Source organism: Phyllostomus discolor, chromosome 12 (assembly GCF_004126475.2).
Source record: "Phyllostomus discolor isolate MPI-MPIP mPhyDis1 chromosome 12, mPhyDis1.pri.v3, whole genome shotgun sequence".
Classification (NCBI taxonomy): domain Eukaryota; kingdom Metazoa; phylum Chordata; class Mammalia; order Chiroptera; family Phyllostomidae; genus Phyllostomus; species Phyllostomus discolor.
In genome coordinates this window covers 2,080,533-2,098,556 of record NC_040914.2, presented here as the reverse complement: position 1 = coordinate 2,098,556, position 18,024 = coordinate 2,080,533, and the positions used below count along the sequence as shown (strand labels likewise).

The 18,024-nt window shown below is 49.2% G+C and overlaps 1 protein-coding gene across 1 annotated transcript; it reads right to left on the bottom strand.

Moving 5' to 3' along the window:
- Positions 1 to 1,088: 1,088 nt before the first annotated feature.
- Positions 1,089 to 15,374, bottom strand: DMKN (dermokine). The gene is given in 20 exon segments (XM_036012373.1): positions 1,089 to 1,411; positions 1,973 to 2,020; positions 2,129 to 2,152; positions 3,081 to 3,152; positions 3,486 to 3,527; positions 3,644 to 3,694; positions 5,316 to 5,363; positions 5,700 to 5,756; positions 8,008 to 8,055; positions 8,241 to 8,288; positions 8,409 to 8,459; positions 9,371 to 9,390; positions 9,393 to 9,423; positions 11,781 to 11,831; positions 12,064 to 12,120; positions 13,303 to 13,614; positions 13,781 to 13,831; positions 14,121 to 14,180; positions 14,290 to 14,505; positions 14,792 to 15,374. Coding segments are annotated over 19 exon segments (1,641 nt in total). The 5' UTR covers positions 15,146 to 15,374; the 3' UTR covers positions 1,089 to 1,411.
- Positions 15,375 to 18,024: the final 2,650 nt, after the last annotated feature.

Here is an 18,024-nt window from a genome sequence, read left to right as displayed (position 1 = left end):
CTGGGACAGCTGTGTTCTCCCCTCTGTGGCCACAAGGGGGTGCTGCAAGGCTGTCCCTATACAGTTGAAACCCAAGACTGTACAAAGCAATAGCCACAATTTCAGGGAGGTAAGTGAAAATAAGATGTAGAGCGAAGGAGTCGTTCTCTCCTTTTTCCCAGCCAGAAGGATTTGATCGAGCTGCTTTCCCAAAGTCCATTTTTGGCATTTTTCTTTCATTTATTTATCAATATTTGAGGCCTGCCCTACCCTGTGAATAGTAACCAAGGCAAACAGGTCATATCCTCAGAAACCTTGTAGTCTCAGAGAGTCGCTCGTGTTAGCAGGGTTGTCGTATATCCTCCTTTTACTTCCTGTGTCCCTGCACGGATGTCAGGGATGAGGGATGAGGGCTCCTTAATATGGACACACAGTATGATCTTAAATGGGATTTTGGCTCAGAGACTAACTGGAGACTCTCCAGTCCTCTCCTCGGGGTTCCTGGGCTTATAATAAGCCTGGGCTCAGCCTGTGCCCAGAACCTCTGCCTGTCTCATTGGTACATTGGTGGAGTACAAATGTTCTGCTGCCCCTCTGCATGCTGGAGACACCGGGCTGCTGCATGTGAGAAGAAGCTGGATAGGAGCCACTGCCCCATCTTTCTAAACATGTCAACCCAACTGTCCCCTCATCCACCCTTCAGTGCATTTATGAGGCCAAGGCATACTCTGTACCCACCCCTTGCTCTTGTTCCTGCCCCCTCCCTGGCCCTCTGGGACAGGTGTCTTCCCTTTGAACAGGCTCTTTACTCCCACTTTCCTATATGAATAGCCCCCTCATTGCTTTTTAGGCTAGCAAAACACCTGTGGCTGCTTCAAGGGCAGTATGCACAGTATGCAGATATAGGTTGGGCAAAGATCATTTTTTACAGATGGGGAAACTGAAGCCTAGTAAGATCCACTAGCTACTTCTTGTCAGGACTACTCAGGTCTTATCTCTCTCAGCCTACCATTTTGTACATAAATCTCAGGAGGAAGGCAGATTATCGGTCCCTAAACCACTCTTCCAACCTCCTTGATCCAGGCCATCAGTATAGTAGTAAAGAAATCTTAGAGCAACGAGATCCATGTTTTATTTCCACAGAGAAATTCAAGAGTGGGAAGCTTCTCCTGAAGGACTGTCAGTGACTTCAGGTTACAAATGGAGTAGGTAGAGAAAGCGGCTGGTTTATTCGAAGAGGCTGGTGGTCAAGGAGACACCACACAGAGTGGGAAGAAACAAGGGACAGAGAGACCAGGTCCCCAACCTAAAAAGAGCAGATGTCAACACCCAGACCAAGCCTGGCACAGAGGGAGGGCTGGGGGAGGGGCGCAGTCAGGCTCCTTGAAGACTGAAGTTTTTCAGGGCCTCAGGCGTGTTTGGGGGTAATTTTCTGGAAGAAAAGCAAAGAGCAAATGGTAGAATGTGACTTGAAAACAGGTAGCTTCCCATCTAGTTTCTGCATCCCCACAGTTCCGTTGTGTCTCCTCACCTGTCTCACCTGCCATCCCTCACTGTGCTATCCCCTAAAACAGGCTGTGTCCTTCTACCAAGTTAATTTATTACCTCTCTAACCCCTTCCCCCCCCGACTCACTTCTTTTTTGCGGGGGGGACTCACTTCTTCTTCCTGCCTCTGACACTTTACACCTGAAAGGCTCACCTCTCTGCAGTTTCCCTGCACAGTTCCCATCCAGTCCCTCTCCTTAACCTAGCATGCCATTCTTCTCCTTCTCCTGTCCCTGCATGGTCCCACTCTATCAGGCCTTCACTCAGCACGCAGGTGCTTTCTGAGTAGGTCATATCTTATGATTTTTCTCCACACTGGGCTCCCCTCCTCAGTACCTTTAGAGCATCCACCCAGAGCAAAGGAAATACCATGACCCCAGCCCTGCCCCTCGGTGACCATGCCTCAACTCCTGGATGCAACTGAGCAGGGCTTACTCTAACACTCACCTACCAAAACTTCACCCACTGCAGCAGGCCAGGTTGCACCCGGGAAGCCTGCAGGACAGGGAGAATGTCTGAGTAGACATCACACTGTCCCCTGCACAACCTTTGGCCTCAGGCCCCTTTTCTCACAAGCTGGATTTTCTTTGCCCCAGTACTTACCGAGGAAGAAACCATGACTCCCCCCTGTAAAGAGAAGATTGGAGTAGGTGATGTGGAGACTACAGTGATCTCTCTGAATTCTGCCATGTCTGTAGAGCTCAGGAAGGGCCCAGTAGAAGGGGCAGACTCAGACCAGGTTACCTCAATGACCACGGACATTCAGCCCATGGAATTTTTTTCACAGCAGAACTTATCATCCTAAATAATTTTACCCAAGATGATATGAATGTGGTCCCTTAGCACACACTGCCCACGGGGAGTGAACAAAAATAGGTAGGTCCCCCTCTGCCTACAAGGTGGATGGAAATTGGCCACCAATAATTGGCAAAGTGGATAGCCACAGGTAGTATGACTGCCTCTTCATCACCTGTCAGTAAAGAGTTTCTGATCTTCAGTGGAAGGCCTCTCTGTGAGGTCAGGGCTTTATTGTTCTGAGAGGTGGAGGGAAATACCACCTGTTTGCTTCACCAGCCCAATTAGTGTTTGGCACATTTATTATAAATTAAGATTGCTTTCTTTGCAACTGAATGCAACAAAATTCTCAAATGTCTTTCCTTTTATTTCCTTAGGGGAATGAGGCATTTATTTCTCACCAACCAAGAGTTCCTAGGCTAGCCTCACCTACCCTCCTCCCCTTCTACCCCCAGCAACCCTAGAAGGACAGCAGATAAAGAAGAAGAGAGCCGATACTACAAAGGTAGTATCGCAAAGCTATTTGTTTTGCCATGTTTCATGTGATTTTTCTGAGGAGCATATTTCTCTTTCAGAGAATAGTAGTTCCCAGTTTTCTCCATAATGTAGCCACTGCTTTCTTGTAACCTTTTCTGAGTGTGGGTGTGAAGAGCCTTCAACCTTCTAGCTAACACACATAGAGGACCTTGGTAGCAAAAGCTTCCCCCCTCCCCTCCATGCAGAGACCCCAGTGGGAAAACAAGACAGTTGCAAGTCTTACCTTAGCAGGGATCTTGGCTGAGTATTGCCCACTAGAGGGAGTAGGATATGCCTGCTGGTTATAATTGTAGTTCTGCAGGAGAAAGTAGAGGACAGTGGGTGGTGGGTGGGGGCAGGACAGCACAGAAGGAATGAAGGCATTTTGCTCTGGAATAAACACCCCACTTCCCTGCCCTGGCTAGAGATTTCTCAAAGCCCTTGCCCCTGCCCCCCACACCCCATGTCATATGTTTTCTAGAGTCTTCTTCAGCCACCCATAGCCCACACCCTCACTTCTTTATGGTCCTAGCCCACATGGCTCTGCCTCCTTTCCTCTCCCAACTCAAGCGTTACATGGGAGGTAAGGGAAGGAGATCAGGGAAAGAAGTGAGGTCTAAATCAGGTGGTCGCATGGCAGATAGCTTACCTTAGAAGTTACAGCTGGTACTTCTGGCCATCCTGCACCAGGCTGAGAAAATTACAGAGCAGAGGAGTGAAGGAAGAGAATTTCAGATTGGCCAGACCCAGGAACAAGATTGAGAGGGACCAAGGGCCTCCGAGGTCAGTCTGAGGACAGAGGCTTACCTGACCAGCACTGCCTGCCCTCTTCTGGAGTGATGATGATGGATTGACACCCTGTAAGGAAGAGGGAGCCACAGTTAGGGTGTCTCCGCGGTCCTTCAGGCCTTGTTAGACTTTTGGGACTCCAACATCCTGCTGCCTACGCTCTGCCCTCCATTCGGAGCAGCAGCATCCCACCCACCCCATCCCACCCATCTCTGGGGTCCATGATAAGTGCTGCCTGCAAAGAAGACAGTGAGCCTAGAGGAAACTGATGGCCCAGATAGATACAGGCAGATTTCCACACTCAGTGCTGGGAAGTGAGGGTCGAGATCTGGGTTTAGCAACACCATCCCCATCCAGACATCTGGACACTGGCAGCCTGGCCTGAGACCAAGCTAGAATGACAAATGTGGGGTGTCCACACAGGCCCCTGGGCCCCAGTCCACCTTTTGCTAACACCAAACCCCACTTCTGTCACAAGCTTTGTTATCCTTGTTCACAAATGCTGTTCCCACAGAGGCAAAGTGAAGTGTATAACATTACCTCAGGGTCAAAGAGAAAGAAAAGGAAGAACTACAAGGAAGCAGATGAAGGTACTTAAGACACACCATAGATGCACTTGCCACCTCCCCTCCCTGAGTTGAGGCAAGGGGAAATTTCTAAGCAGTGGGAGAGAAGTTAAGTTTCCTCCATCATCACTTCTCTACTAGGAACACCATCACCACCATCTCTCATATACTCACGGTTAGGATGTTCTTCTTAACTCTGACAACTCTCTACTTTTTCCTCACCTGACACCGAGTGTTAACCCCACTATTAGCCCTAACACTGAGGTCACAAACTGGTTGACCACATGCCTCTGGACATTTTTTACTAGGTTTGCATTTTTTACATTAATTTAGTTGTGAGCAATTAAAAATCAGATTTCTAACTTTTCTTGAAGAATCAGGTGATGTAGCCACACTGGTGCATGACAACACTCACCTGGAAGGCCTTGACTTCCTTCTTTGCATGGCCCCACCTGTCCAGTCTCAGATGCCTGGCCCATGTGGATGAGTGAGTGGGTAACCCTTGCCTCAGTGCTAAGGGATCTGATTCCCAAAGGCCACTGATCATGAAGAATTGAGGCATGGCTTTCTGGAAAACCCAGAGATCCTGCCCATCCTTCCCGGAACCCAGATATTCAGACCCTATGCATCTGCCTACACTTGACAATGACCTGACCCCCTACCCCTATACCTGCTACTTCTCTTCAGCTTTCCTTCCTAGTGCCCCCCTTTCCAGCTCTGAGGTCCTTCCTCACCTCATGATCCCCACTACCTGCTCACCCTGCAGTACCCAGTCAGCTGTGGCTCCCCCCAAGCCAAGCAAAGCCTAGCAGGAGCAGCAGCAAAGTAGAGACAGTAGCCAGTTTCATGTTCCTGTGCTTGTCAGGGCCCCAACCCTCAGCCTGGGCTTTTATTCCAGGGAGGATCTGCCGCCCTGCTCCTTCTTTGGTGACTCACAGCTTCTCTCTCCCACTCCACTCCCACTTAGCATTGCATAAAGGAAAGTGGGAAGGAGGGAGGCACCCTTCCTCGGCTGAGAGGATATGGAACTGGTACAGAATGTGCAAGCCATTGCCAAGAACCAGAGCCCCACCTCCCCAGGGATGAGCTTCCTGACACTGAAACAAGAGGTCTGCCACCCTTACCTCAATAATTGCTTTCCAGTTCAAGAAAGGAGTGTTGTGTTTGAAATCCTGGAGGAAGAAGGAGAGATGAGTGGGCCACATGGAGACAGAATTCAGAGGGTGCATGCAGCAGCTCACTGGGAAAGTTTCAAGACCACATACAGGAATGGGTTTAGGAGCCCAGGTTTGGTTGAAGGTAGATGAAGATAAGCTTATTAAGGGTATTAGAATTCCTGGTGGTATTAGTGATAAGATTTGGGTGATATTACCTATCTCAAAAATAAAAAGAGGGAGAATTTTGTGAAAGGTAGGCTCAAGCTGGGGGTTGGCTGCCTTGAGGAAGGTGGAGAGAGAAACAGGATGACCAGGATCCCAGTTTTTTAAAAAAAATGATAATTGTCCTACCTCCCAAAGTCGGCTGAAGTAGAGGAGGGCTCGAGTGCTGGGAGATGGGAGTTGGCCCTGTGGATGAAAAGTGGGGAGCAGGTTAGCAGGGAGTCTGACCCCCTGATTGCCTAAGCCCCTACTCCCATTCCCAGCATTTTTCATTCTTCAGAATTGCACTCTGGCAAAGATTTGGAGGGGGTGTGGGGAGGGGGGGAAGCTGGGTATCTTTAAGGACTAGAAAACTATTTTTGCAAGCGGAAGAAGAGAGAAACTAGATCTGTTGTGTCATTAACCACTTTCCCACCCATAGTACATACACAGTGTTCTTCTCTATCCCATTTCTCCCTCCTGTGGCTGAACGTAACTGCAGCAAAACCTCAGGATGAAGACCTGCACTCAGAGCTTCCTGCCTTTTCACCTGCCATGCCACCTCCAGCCCATTTCCCAAAGATGTGGGGCTGAAGTCACCCCTTTCCAAGCCCCCCTGGGATAACAGTGAAGATGTAAGAAAACAGCAGAGACAAGGAGTGTGGGGCAGCTAAGATTTATTGCAAGGGCAAAGATTGAGATTAATGGAGAGATAGTGTTGTTTTTATAAGAGGTGGGAAACTCCCAACCATCTGGCAGCTCTTTGTCTGGAGGTCAAGGGATGGGAAAGCTCCTCTGGTCCTAGGCAAAAAAAAAATAGGCTCTAAGAGGGAGCTTGAGGAATAGGACTTCAGGGAGTAATGGGCCAAATCAAGGTTAGATTAGACCCCTGCTTCAGAAATCTGCAGGGACCTTTCTGCCCACTGTTATCATCCAGTAAAATCCATTCCAGCTTGGGCTTGAAAACCCCCATGCCTTGCCAGGAATGTTATGTATAGCCCCCCTGTCTTCACTCCTCCCTCCAGAGGAAGTCTTTAGGCCCTCATCCCTGACTATGAAGGAGATGGAGCTCACCATTCTCTTCCCTGCCCAACTCTGTCCTGCCTTTCTTCTGAGATCTACTCCTCCAGAAAGCCACCCCAAATGAATCCTGCCTATTTGTAAGCATGCACTTTACTTCACCCTCTGCCCCCGCCAGATCCAGATGTGCAAAAACACTGCTGTCTGTCCTGGTCCCCCTGGGAAGTGTCTGTTTGTGCCCTGGTTCTCCCATTAGACCACAAGTCCCCCATGCTCAGGGGCCTGGCCTCCCCATGATTCATAGTAAAGAGTCTTGCTGCTCCAGAGACTGGTCTCTCTAAAACAGAAACAGTCTGTCTTGTTCACTTAGTTTGTGCAAACAAGAACTGTGCTGCATCTGGAAACATCTTTATCTCCTATTTTCCACTCTCTCTGAAGTTTGGGCTACCCCTTTGGCCCCTCCTACCACTACCTCCTTTTCCCCACAAGTTTTGGGAAGCAGGATCCTAGCCTCCAATCTTTTAAGTTAAGAGTTAGAAACTCAGCCACACACAGAGGTCGGTCAGGTGCTGGGCAGGGGGAGTTTGGCTGCTGGAGAGCAAGCCCCATTGCAAGAAGCAGCTGCTACTCATTTCAGTTTATGTAGCCCATGGAAAGGGGCTCTGTGTTGCCAATATTTTCAAGAGCAGTCAGAAATCCAAGTCAGTTTGTGAGGTCTATCAATTTTTAAACTTTGGCAACTAATTCAGATATTTTTTTAATGGATCAAACAAAACATTTCATTGGCCTGCCAATCACAGCTTCCACCTTTGGTATTTGCTTGGATTGTCTGTCCTCATCCTCTCTCTCCTTTTAGTCCACTCCCTCTACTATTCTGGTGTTACGTCACCCTGGCCACAGGCTCCCCTACAAGAGAAAGGGGTGGGCAGGGAGGAAGAAGAAAGGGATCCTAGCCTCCAAGTGTCCCCTAAGATTATGTATGTACAGGGCACCCATCAGGCACTCAGCAGATACTCGCTTCTTCTTTCTTCCTCTCTGTGTCAGTCCTCATGTGGCCTTTTAGCTCCACCTGACTATTCAGTCTACCCCTGACTCTGGCCTCTGCTGCTTCTCTGGTTTCTTGAGGATTACACCTACTTGTTCTCCCATTAACCTTCAGGTCTCAAAGGAGAAACCATGGTTCAGACCTGTTTGGGTCTGCACATTAAGATGTGAAAGAGGCTCATTCATTTCTCATCCCCACACTCACAACTGTTTGCAAACTCTCCCTTTCTTTTAGATCTCTGTTTTACTTCCTCGTGTTTGTATTTTTTAAAGCACTTGTCAAAATGCTCTTCATTGCCATCATCATTATTTCCTTAGTTCACCAAGCAGAGGTTTAGCTTTCTTCTCTATATTCTCCCACAAAGATCGAATGGCATGGCCTTCCAGCCCTTACCTGGTTTATTGCATCCCAGTTAATGAAACCCAGCTTGGATTTAAAGTTCTGCAGGAAAAAAAAAATGAGACTGGCTAAATTGGCTAATAATGTAATTGGCACAGAGCCTCAAGATGAGAGAGGTCAAGAGTCACCCCTGAAAGTTATAGAAAGAGGACTTCATCCTGTAGGAACAGGGACAGGGTTTCTGGTTTTCCAAGAAAGAATAAGCAGAGCAGTGTTGCTGAACTCACCTTCCAGAAAGTGTCGAAGTCAAAGAGCCCAGGAGATGTCTGAGAGTTCTAAGGAACCAACAATAAACAGAAATGAGAGCAAGAACCCATTCTGTGAGCATGAAGCAGGGGTAGGAGCTATGGGTGTCTTGAGAGTCCCAGTCCCAGGTGGGGTGATGCACCACTCACCAAGTTATTGATTCCACTGACAGCTTCACCTCCCCCACTGGACCCTTGTCCCTGGATGGGGAAAAAGGACACTTATATTCAAGGCTTATACACTTTGTCATGCATACCATCCATCAGCTTACTCCTGGCTCACTCATCTTTGCCTTTGCTCCAGCGCCATGTACCCTCTGTAAAGCCACCTCTCTTCTTTACCAAGCACCTAAGAATCGTACCTCCAAAAAGTCTTCCTGGAATGACTCATCACTTGCTTCCTAGAATAAGTCTACCTACTCCCCAGTGTATAGTCCCACTACTGGCCAAGCCCTGTGCCTTAGCTTGCTATGATCTTTTGTGGAATATGTCTATTTTTCAAATGAGGAAACTGAAACTAAGAGCTGTCCAGCAGCTTGCCTCAGGATCTCTCTCTATGTCGGACTTCAGTGTCTGGACTCTGAGCCCCCTTGGTGGGATTATGATGTAGAAAACTCTGCAGTAACTGGTGGGGCAGGGGGGGGGGGGAGTCAGTGAGGAAGTTAGGCTTCACTGGCCCTATTTTACCCAAGAGGAAGGCCAGGCTCACAGAGGTCCACTGACATGCCTAAGATGCACAGATGGCAAGGGACCCAGCTGGCGTTTGAACTCCCATTTTTAACTCAAAGTTCATTTCCTTTCTACTTATCAACACTGCCTTCTTAAGTATGTTTTTTGAAAATATCCCCTTGGCCATTCTTCTGCTATTTTTGTCAGCTTTTTCCCTCATAGAGGTAATACAACTGTGACTGCAATTGGAAGGAGGGAGAGAATGGATGAGTCAAGGAGGATCATGGGGCTCCCAGGCCCCTGTGTGGTCTCCTGGTAATCAACCAAGACAGATTCAGAGCAGCTGGCAAGAAGAAACTGGTATTTCTATTTCTTTTTCTAGGCCCTTTGCATTCTGACCCCATAGTCCTACCATTCCTTCCCTAAAGGCCATTCCTACTCACCTGATAATTGCCTTGGAAGCCCCAAGGAGGCGACTACCCTCCTTGCTTGTCTCCTGAGGAGAGAGAAAATGAAGAAGAGTTGGTGGGAAGCTGGCAGGATGTGGGGTGAGACGTAGGTGAAGGATTCCTGTATCCTTCACCTATGTCTGAAGAGGGAACATGACTAGGGGACTGAAGTAGGAACATGACTAGGGACTTCCCAAGACCCTGAGAGAGGCCCTTCTCTCTGGATAGCTCTGTTTTCCCTGGCAAATTTTGTTCCATCCCCTTGTGTATCAGGTTATTGCTCACTTATAATGCTGATTAGTACCACAACCACCTCTGTTTCTATTCATGTCTACAAGCTGCCCAAAATTCAATAGGAAAGGCCTTTGCCACCAAGAATTTCCCCTGGTATTGAAGCAGGAACCAGCCAGGCTGTTGTACTGAACTGATTCAAGCTGCAGGACCAGTCTGGGCTGATGTTTTGCATTGGTCAGAAAGGTGATGCTAGCTGGAGAGTCAGGGGCAGCAGAGGTAGTACAGAAGTAGATTGCCTAGTCTCCTTCTACATAGAGGTCAGCTCCTCTAGAGTCCCACCTTCACTGTTTGGGGTGGATCCCAGCCTGTCATCACCTCTTTGTTCCCAGAGCTAAAATCTGGACCAGGCCAGGATGTGGGACTATCTGCTTTGTTAGTGTTTCTGCTGGAGAGTTGACCTCCACCCCCACTTACTGCTGCCATAGTCCCTACTCAAGACATGTTGTCCCTTACCCTGATGTTGCCAGATCCTCTGGAACCTCCTGTCCTCTGAAACCCTGAGGACAAGACAGTGAAACACAGATCATTGTTTTAGATCCTTGGTCCATCCCTGCAAATTTATGTATAATTTAATACAATTCCTCTTAAAGTCCTAATAGAATTTTTCTTTTGTAACTTGTCAAAATCATCTTGAAATTTATTTGGAAGAATAAATGACTAAGAATAAGTAAGAGAAGACTGGAAAAGATAAGCAGCAAGGGAGGACTTCTACTGGCAGATATGAGACACTGCAGAGTACCATAAGTGAAGCAGTGTGGTTCCTGTCCCAGAGCAGATGAATCGATTTAACAAAATAGAACTCCCAGATGCTCTGAGCTCCCAGAAGCTCTCCTTGAATATTAAGGCATTTACAAGTGATATTTTAAATCAGTAGTAGAAATGATTCAATACACGGGGCTGCAATACCAGTTAAGTTATTTGGGGCAAAACTTATTTATAACTTACCAGTTTCCTCCCTTCTGTTTTTATCTGTTTTCCCCTCATGAGGGAGCATACAGATCTGATCTGAAGTGTAGGGTCTGCCTAGTTGGATTGAGGAGTGGGACTAGATAGTACGCAGCAAAGTAAAGCCCAGATGGATTAAAGAGTTAAATTTAACAATGAAATTACAGAAGTATTGGTAGTGCTAGAAGAAAACAAAGACTTTTATTATCAAGAGTAGAAACCATAGAAAAAGAGATTTTGGTATGAAAAAAAAACTAAAAATAGAGTTACAAACTGGGAGGTTTCTTAAAACCTATCTACCCATAAAAGGTGAGTATCCACAATATTTTAGGAGCTCTTCAGAGAGCCTCGTGGACATAGCAGCATAGGGTCGTGGTCCTCTCCCTGCAGGTGACTCTCACACCAAGGCACAGAGCAGCAGCAGCAGCAGCCTCACCCACACCTTGTTAGAAACCAGAATCTCAGCCCCACCCCAGAGCTGCTGAACCAGAAGCCCCATTTGCGTAAGACCTCTAGGTGATTCGTGTGGACATTACTGTAACATTTCCTCTGTCAGTGTTACAGGTACTGACAGAAAGGCCAAATTTCCAGCATAACCAGGAGAGGAATGTGTGAATTCAAAATTATGTCAAAGGGGTCACTAAGTTCTGTTTACAGGCCAGGTATAGGTCATTTGAAACGATTGTGTTTCTGAAAGGACTGGTTTTTATACAATGTTTTCACAGCCCCATCTGTGTTATAAAGTGGGATGTTCCCATAGAATTTGCAATTAATTATTACGTTGGAGATTGTTAGTAATTTTATGAGCTTGATTTCTCCCCCTAAATTGTAAATTGGGGCTGGGATGGAGGTTAGTGTTAGGAGTGGGGCTGAGCAGAGTTGAGTTAGGAGGAGTGGGAAGCTGCCGTGATGAACTATTATAGCAGGGGTGTCAAACTCATTTTCACCGGGGGCCACATCATCCTTGCGGTTGCCTTCAAAGGGCCAAATGTAATTTTAGGACTGTATAATGTGACTGCTCCTTAACTAGGGCAAGGAGCTTGGTGCTGCCTTGGGGTAGAAACTAGGTGCTGGGCCGGATAAAACAAGGTAGAGGGCCGGATTCAACCTGAGGGCCTTGCGTTTGCCACCTGTGAACTATAGTAACCACAAGTTTGACTCTCACCTGACCCCCAGATCCTCCAGATACTCGGACTTCATTCCCTGGGTTGTCACACTGTGGGAGGGAGAAGGAGAAGACTTACTCTCAGTCCCTACCCAGACACCAATTCTGGCCTTCAAACTGCAGCTGTTTAACCCCAAGGCTAACCCACATCAGCCCTGCCTCAGCAGCAGTCCACCCCCCATTCTCAGTCCCAGCTGTCACTGTCCCATCATTTGAGGGGCCCCTTATTTTCCTTCCCACGGTCTGAGGAGGATCTGTGCAGGTGTGAACACTAGACACTCACGCCAGGTTTATTTCCACTTCCTCCGCTGCTACCTGAGGAAGAGCTCGTATCGTGTTCCTATAAGAGAAAACAAGAGCCCAGCTTGTGTCTTAGAACCACTTGAAAGGAACCGAAGAGATCCAGCCACTTTGTGTGTGCTTGCGTGTGTGTGTGTGTTTAACCCCCCTCTTCCCAACCTCCATTCCTTCCCATCTTCAGCCAGTTGTTCACTGAGGGAAGTTTTTGGGAGCACAGAGAAGGCCAGGTGTGGCCAAGTATACATGGAAATGGGGAATAATTTGCCAACTCTGAGCTCCCCACTTCTCACCACATGCCAAGGGTGAAAAGGTCCCTGGAGCCTAACTGCACAGAAGCCGTGACACTGAGACCAGAGGGCAGGCTGGGGCCTATTCTGCCTTGCCCCTGTCTTTCCTCTCTTCTCACCCTCTCCTGGACCTAGGAAGGGGGAGGGCCACTAGAAGAGAGCCTCATCTAACTTCCTAGAATTTTCGAAGGGTGACCCTGAAAAGGGTCACTCTTAGATGGAGTAAAAGCAGGTAGCACAAGGAGCAGTATATTAAAGCAGCTTATGTTACCTGGCTTGTTCTAGTAGTTTCCCTCCTCTTGCATGACACCCTTCTCAGACCCCTAAGAAAGCCAGCAATGCTCTCTCTGCAGGGCCCCTCTTGGACCTGCCGCCTAATTTGGCTGCCAGGTTGTGGCCCCCTCCTGGCCCTTTTGTCTGTGGTGGCAAGGCTTCATGTGTGCATTCTGTATTTATTAGTTCATCTACACCATAGCTCTGTAAATGTCCTTAAGTTTCCACCAGTGTGGGCCTGTCCCCGTTCTTCGGGGAACTTCCCTAACAAGTATCATATGTTTCTGTGCCCACTTCTGTTCTTCCATTTGTCACCCCCAGCTGTAGTCAGAGTTGCCAAGGTGCCCCGACTTCAGGAATACGGTGCAGGAAATAGTCTCCACCATGATGGAGCAGAGATAAGGGACAGAGTGAGGGAAAGGAGGGAAGATACCTCTTCTGGAAAGAGTAGAGTGCATATCTAAGGAACCCTGCTTGGTGGGGCTGGGTAGGTGGGGAATAGAAGCTGAAGGAGCCACAGGATGACAACTGCCAGTGATGTTACCCGCGCCACCCACGCCCAGGTTGGCAGCTTTCAGGAAGACCTTGGAGTGCATCTTCTCAGCAGGGACCACCAGGAGCCTCAGCCCCATCTATGCCTTCAAAAAAGGAGCAGAACTCACCCAGTTGCCCCCAGAACTGCTGCTGCCGCCGCGGCCACCGCCGCCGCCGTTGTCACCACCGTTGCTATTACCACTGCCGCCGCTGCTGCCGCCGCCGCTGCCGCTGTTGCCACCACCGCTGCTATTACCACGGCCGCCGCCGCTGCCGCCGTTGCCACCACCGCTGCCTCCACCGCTGCCGCCGCTGCTGCCGCCGCCGCTGCCACTACCGCTGCCCCCACCGCTGCTGCTACCACTGCCGCCACCGCTGCCACCGCCGCCGCCGCTGCTGCCGCTGCTGCTACCACTGCTGCTACCACTGCTGCTGCTCCCCTGAGGGGCAGAAACAGACCAGAGCGAGGACTAAGAATGAGAACGCCAGCACCGCTTTCCTCCCTCCCCTTGCGCTCCTGCTCGGCATAATCCCCGCCCAGTCTGAGGGGCGCAGAGTTTCTGTTTTCTCCCTGTGCCAAATGCCTCGGGTTGCCCATCCTCTTACCCAAGAGTTGCTAGAGCTTGCATCTGAACCAGAGGGCGGGGCGTTGGTGCACTGCAGAGGAAATGGGGCAGGTGAGTTTTAAGATTTCAGTTAGAGCTGTTGCCACAGGCCAGGCTCTCCTTCTTACAGCTTTACTTTCTTTCCTCACGCGTATCTCCCCCATCCCCGTCTGATTTATATTCCTCTCTGCCTTGTCTCTTGCTCACGTCCATCTCTTCCCTGGCCAGTCTTGCCTCTTACCTCAAGCTCTGCCTTCCCCATCTTTCTTTCCTCTTTGTCTCTCCCACTTTCTGTCACACACACCCAGACACCCTCTTCTTCCCCAGACTCTTCTTCTTACCTCCGTATTTGGGTTGCTGTTTCCCCTCACTGAATCATAACCGGGTTGAGCCACAGCTCCCTGCAGGGAGGGTGAGACTGAGTGTGGGGTCCAAAGATTGAGGGAGGGGTGGAGAGTGTGGGCTTGAGGGAGGAAGGCTGCAGGATCGGGGCTGGGGTGCTTACTTTACCTGAGCATTGGTCCCCAAGTCGTATGGCCCTCCGTTGCCTCCCTGGCCCCAGGAGCTTCCCTGAGAGTTGGTTCCAAAGTTGCCATCTGAGCTTCCAGAGTGTCCATGGCCCCAGGGAGTCCCTGGACCTTCAGGATTGCCCTGGCTGTGGGATCCCAGGCCACCCTGAGAACCAAAGATGCCATGGCCTCTGGATGGAGGCTGGCCATTGGTTCCCTGCAAGGACAACATGCGTGCGCTTAGTGTATGTGACTTTCTCACTCTGTGATGGGAGTGGGGTGAGAGCCAGGCAGAGAAACTAAGAGAGGAGCCAGAGAAGGGTACAGGGAGAGGCAGGTAGAGACCCCAAAGTGGTAGAGGAAGCATGCATAATATGGAAGAAAACTGCCCCAGACAGCCACAAATAAGAGACTCCTTCCTCCTTTCAACTGATCCCCAAGATTCTCAGCCTAGGTGCACATAGCCTCCCATTTCCACACCCAGCTTCCTTTCAGCCACTCACCCAAGCACCATTGTTGCTGGGCATCCCTTGCCAGGAGCTGTGGGCAGCATCTATTCCATGTCGAATAATATTCTCAGTCTGTCTGCCAGCCTCACTCCCAGTGTCTCCAAAAGCATGGGCTGCTGCTTCAACACCCTGGCGGATGGCCTCACCGACCCTGTGGCCGAAGGCATCGCCCATCCCTGGGCCCATGGCCTCCCTAATTCCAGAGCTGGCTGCCTCTCCAACCCCTTGGCCAATGGCCTCCCCAATACCTGTTTCAGCACTTGCCCCTCCACTTAGCAGTGGGCCAGCCTCCCCACTGCCCAGATACAAGGCCAGCAGGAGGCAAGCCAGGGACCCCTGTAACTTCATCTCTGCCTCACTTCCCACCCAAGTTTCTTTCTGTTGGCCCTTTTTCTTCCTCTGAGTATGTGTGCCCTCCTCCGTTTTCTTCTTCCTTTTGACTTCTTGTTTTCCCTCCCTCTAGGTCTGCAGCCTTCTCTCACCGTTCCCCAACTCCCCTGCCTTCCCAGAGTCCTCCACCCTGCCACTACTCCTTATAACATAGCTTGGGAGAAGGTGACAGGGCTGGGCAGCCCAGAGTCCCTCCCCGCACTGACTCAGGGCCAGCCACCGATAAGGTAATGAGCTGTAATTGTGAGTCTCAAGAGTCTGTGTTGAAACAGAGAGGGAGCTTGTGCATCAGGGAGGGAGGGAGAAATGGAATGAGATGGGTGCAAAAGTGTTCCAATTTCCCAATCCCAGGAATTTGGGGCACAGGGTGGGGATGGGGGCATCTGAAGAGATAGGCTGTTGGTGTCTCCTACAGGCAGCAGGTGGAGGGGAGTCACAGGCTGGGCCCTGCCATGGGGCAAGGATAAGGAACCAAGTAGAACAGGGCCCACCCTAGGTGTAAGCCAGCCTAGGTCAGGGGCCCTTTCTTGGCCTTTCTCTCAGTTTCAGTTGGCCTTTGCCTCTCCCATTTCTCTCCTCTCCCATGCTCTCTCCTAAAGGTGTGGAAGAGGCCCTCACCCTCTTCCATACCTTCTAGTCCACAGAGAGCCTGGGAGCTGTGAGATTGGTCTCAGTTCTCAGTAGGGACCCCAAGCATCTGGGAAGGAAGTAGTCACGCCTCTGAGAGTGGTCATCAGGGTGTCTTAGTTAGCATCCTGGTGGCTCTTAGCTGAGAAAGCTGGGTGTGGAGCAGTGGAGCTGGGCGGGCCAGCCACCCCCAGGGAATGAGTAGGAGGGAAAGACCTAGGGAGGGAGTGGCTGACCCAGGCAGCCATCCTGTTTATCCATAATGGAGGGGACATGTTTGTGAGTTCATGGCCTTCTGGGAGGGTTGGGATGGTACCAGCTCACCCCACCCAACCCCCAGCCTCCCCCAGGGGCCAGGAGGGCACTGGCAAGGGAAGAGGAGTTAGCTCAAGGGCAGGAGCCCTAGGTCAGCAGCATAATACTCTCCTGGGTCTCAGCTCAGGATGTAGAACTCAGGCATCCTCCCCAGGTCTCATCCCTGCTTAGCAAGCATGGCTGTCTCTATACTCCCAGGAGTCCCAGGCCCTCCCACTTGCCACTGTTTTGTATCACTGTGATACATCACTCAGTTAGGAGGGGCCAGTTTCCATCTGCCTTTCTCAATGTGTCCCAGTCAGTCTCTCTCCCCGCCCCAACACCCACACCCCAACTTGTAACATTCAATACCTCTTACCATGTAAACACAATCCCTGTCTGTCCTCAGCTGCTCCTACCTCCCTGTTATTCCATTTCTGACTCTAATGATGATAATAAATGGTGATGGTGGTGGTAATAATAATAATAATAATAATAATAATAATAAATTGCAGCTCCAGTCTGTAAAAGGCTTTCTATGTGTCCAGCACAGGAGTTTAAGCACTTTAAAGCTCTCTCAGCCCTGGAGATCAGTCTTATTATTACCCTGTTTAGAGACAGAGAACTTGAGGTTCAGAGAGCACATGTGAATGTGCGGTGGGGCCAAAGCCCAAGCCCAGCCTGCCTTCATGTCTAACCCCTGATCTCCAGTATTTTCTGTCACCTCCATGTCTTAGACCTCCCCCTGCTTTTCAAAGTTCTCATTCTTCCTTGGATAGAATCAGTTTTAGTTTTGCCCCGCACCTTGTTGCAGGGAGGGAAGAGGAGGGAAAAGTATATCTGGGGCCTCTAGAATTGGTGATGGAGACCCTAGACCTACTCCCATTTCCCCAGGACAGGACTGTAGGCAGCAGGCAGAGCGCCTGCTAAGACTCCTTCCCACACTTCCCTCACAAGACACCTCCACAATGGCATGTAGCTGCCCTCTCCTTCCTCTATTACTAATATTTTTCTTTAAGCTAGCCTACTTTCTTAATATATTTTAAGAATATTTTATATTGCTGCTGAAAGTGGAAAGCCAGAATCACTTGCCCATAAATAGAAAATACCCCGAAAACATAGTGAGAAACAAATGGTATTACAATGGTAATACAATGGTATTACATTATACATGGCTGCAGTTCCTGCATCCTCTTTGTTAAAAAAGGGAAATTAGCAAGTATGAGAGAGATATTCAAGGCACGCTAGCATGGAAATTGAGTCTCCTTTTTTAACATAGTCAGAAAGATTTAAAAAAATGGAGAAAAGAGTTTCTAACTGCATGGTTCAGACTACATTTACAGACCACCTAAATTCTCCTTTGCCACCAGCAGTCCCATGTTCTACCTTCGGAGAAAAACTGCCCTCAGACATCTCTGGACCTGAGGAGTCACCTGAAATCAGTCTTAAGGCGCAGTTATTAAGTACCCATCATGAACCCCATAAAAGATGGGGTGCTTTCACATTCATGATCTCATTTAATCCTCACTATAACCTGAGGTGGATATTATTTCCATTTTACAGATGAGGTAACTGAGGCCTAGAGTGTTAAGTGCATACACAAAATCATATGTAAAAAAGATTATGGTAAAATGGAGTTGTCAGAATTCGACCCAAGTCTGTCTGACTCCAAAGAGCTTTTTTCCTACATCACCAAGCCTCCCTTGTTTTAGCATCCACAAATCTGACATGCCTACATCATGTCCAAGACCCTCTGGTTTTAGCTTATCTCTCTAATTTACTCCTTTATTTATTCAACAAATATTTACTGAATATCTACCCTGTGTCATGCCTGTTCGAGGCACAGGGGATACCACATGGAACAAGTTCATCAAAATCTTTTTCCTTAGGGAACTCACATTCATTGTGGGTTTAGT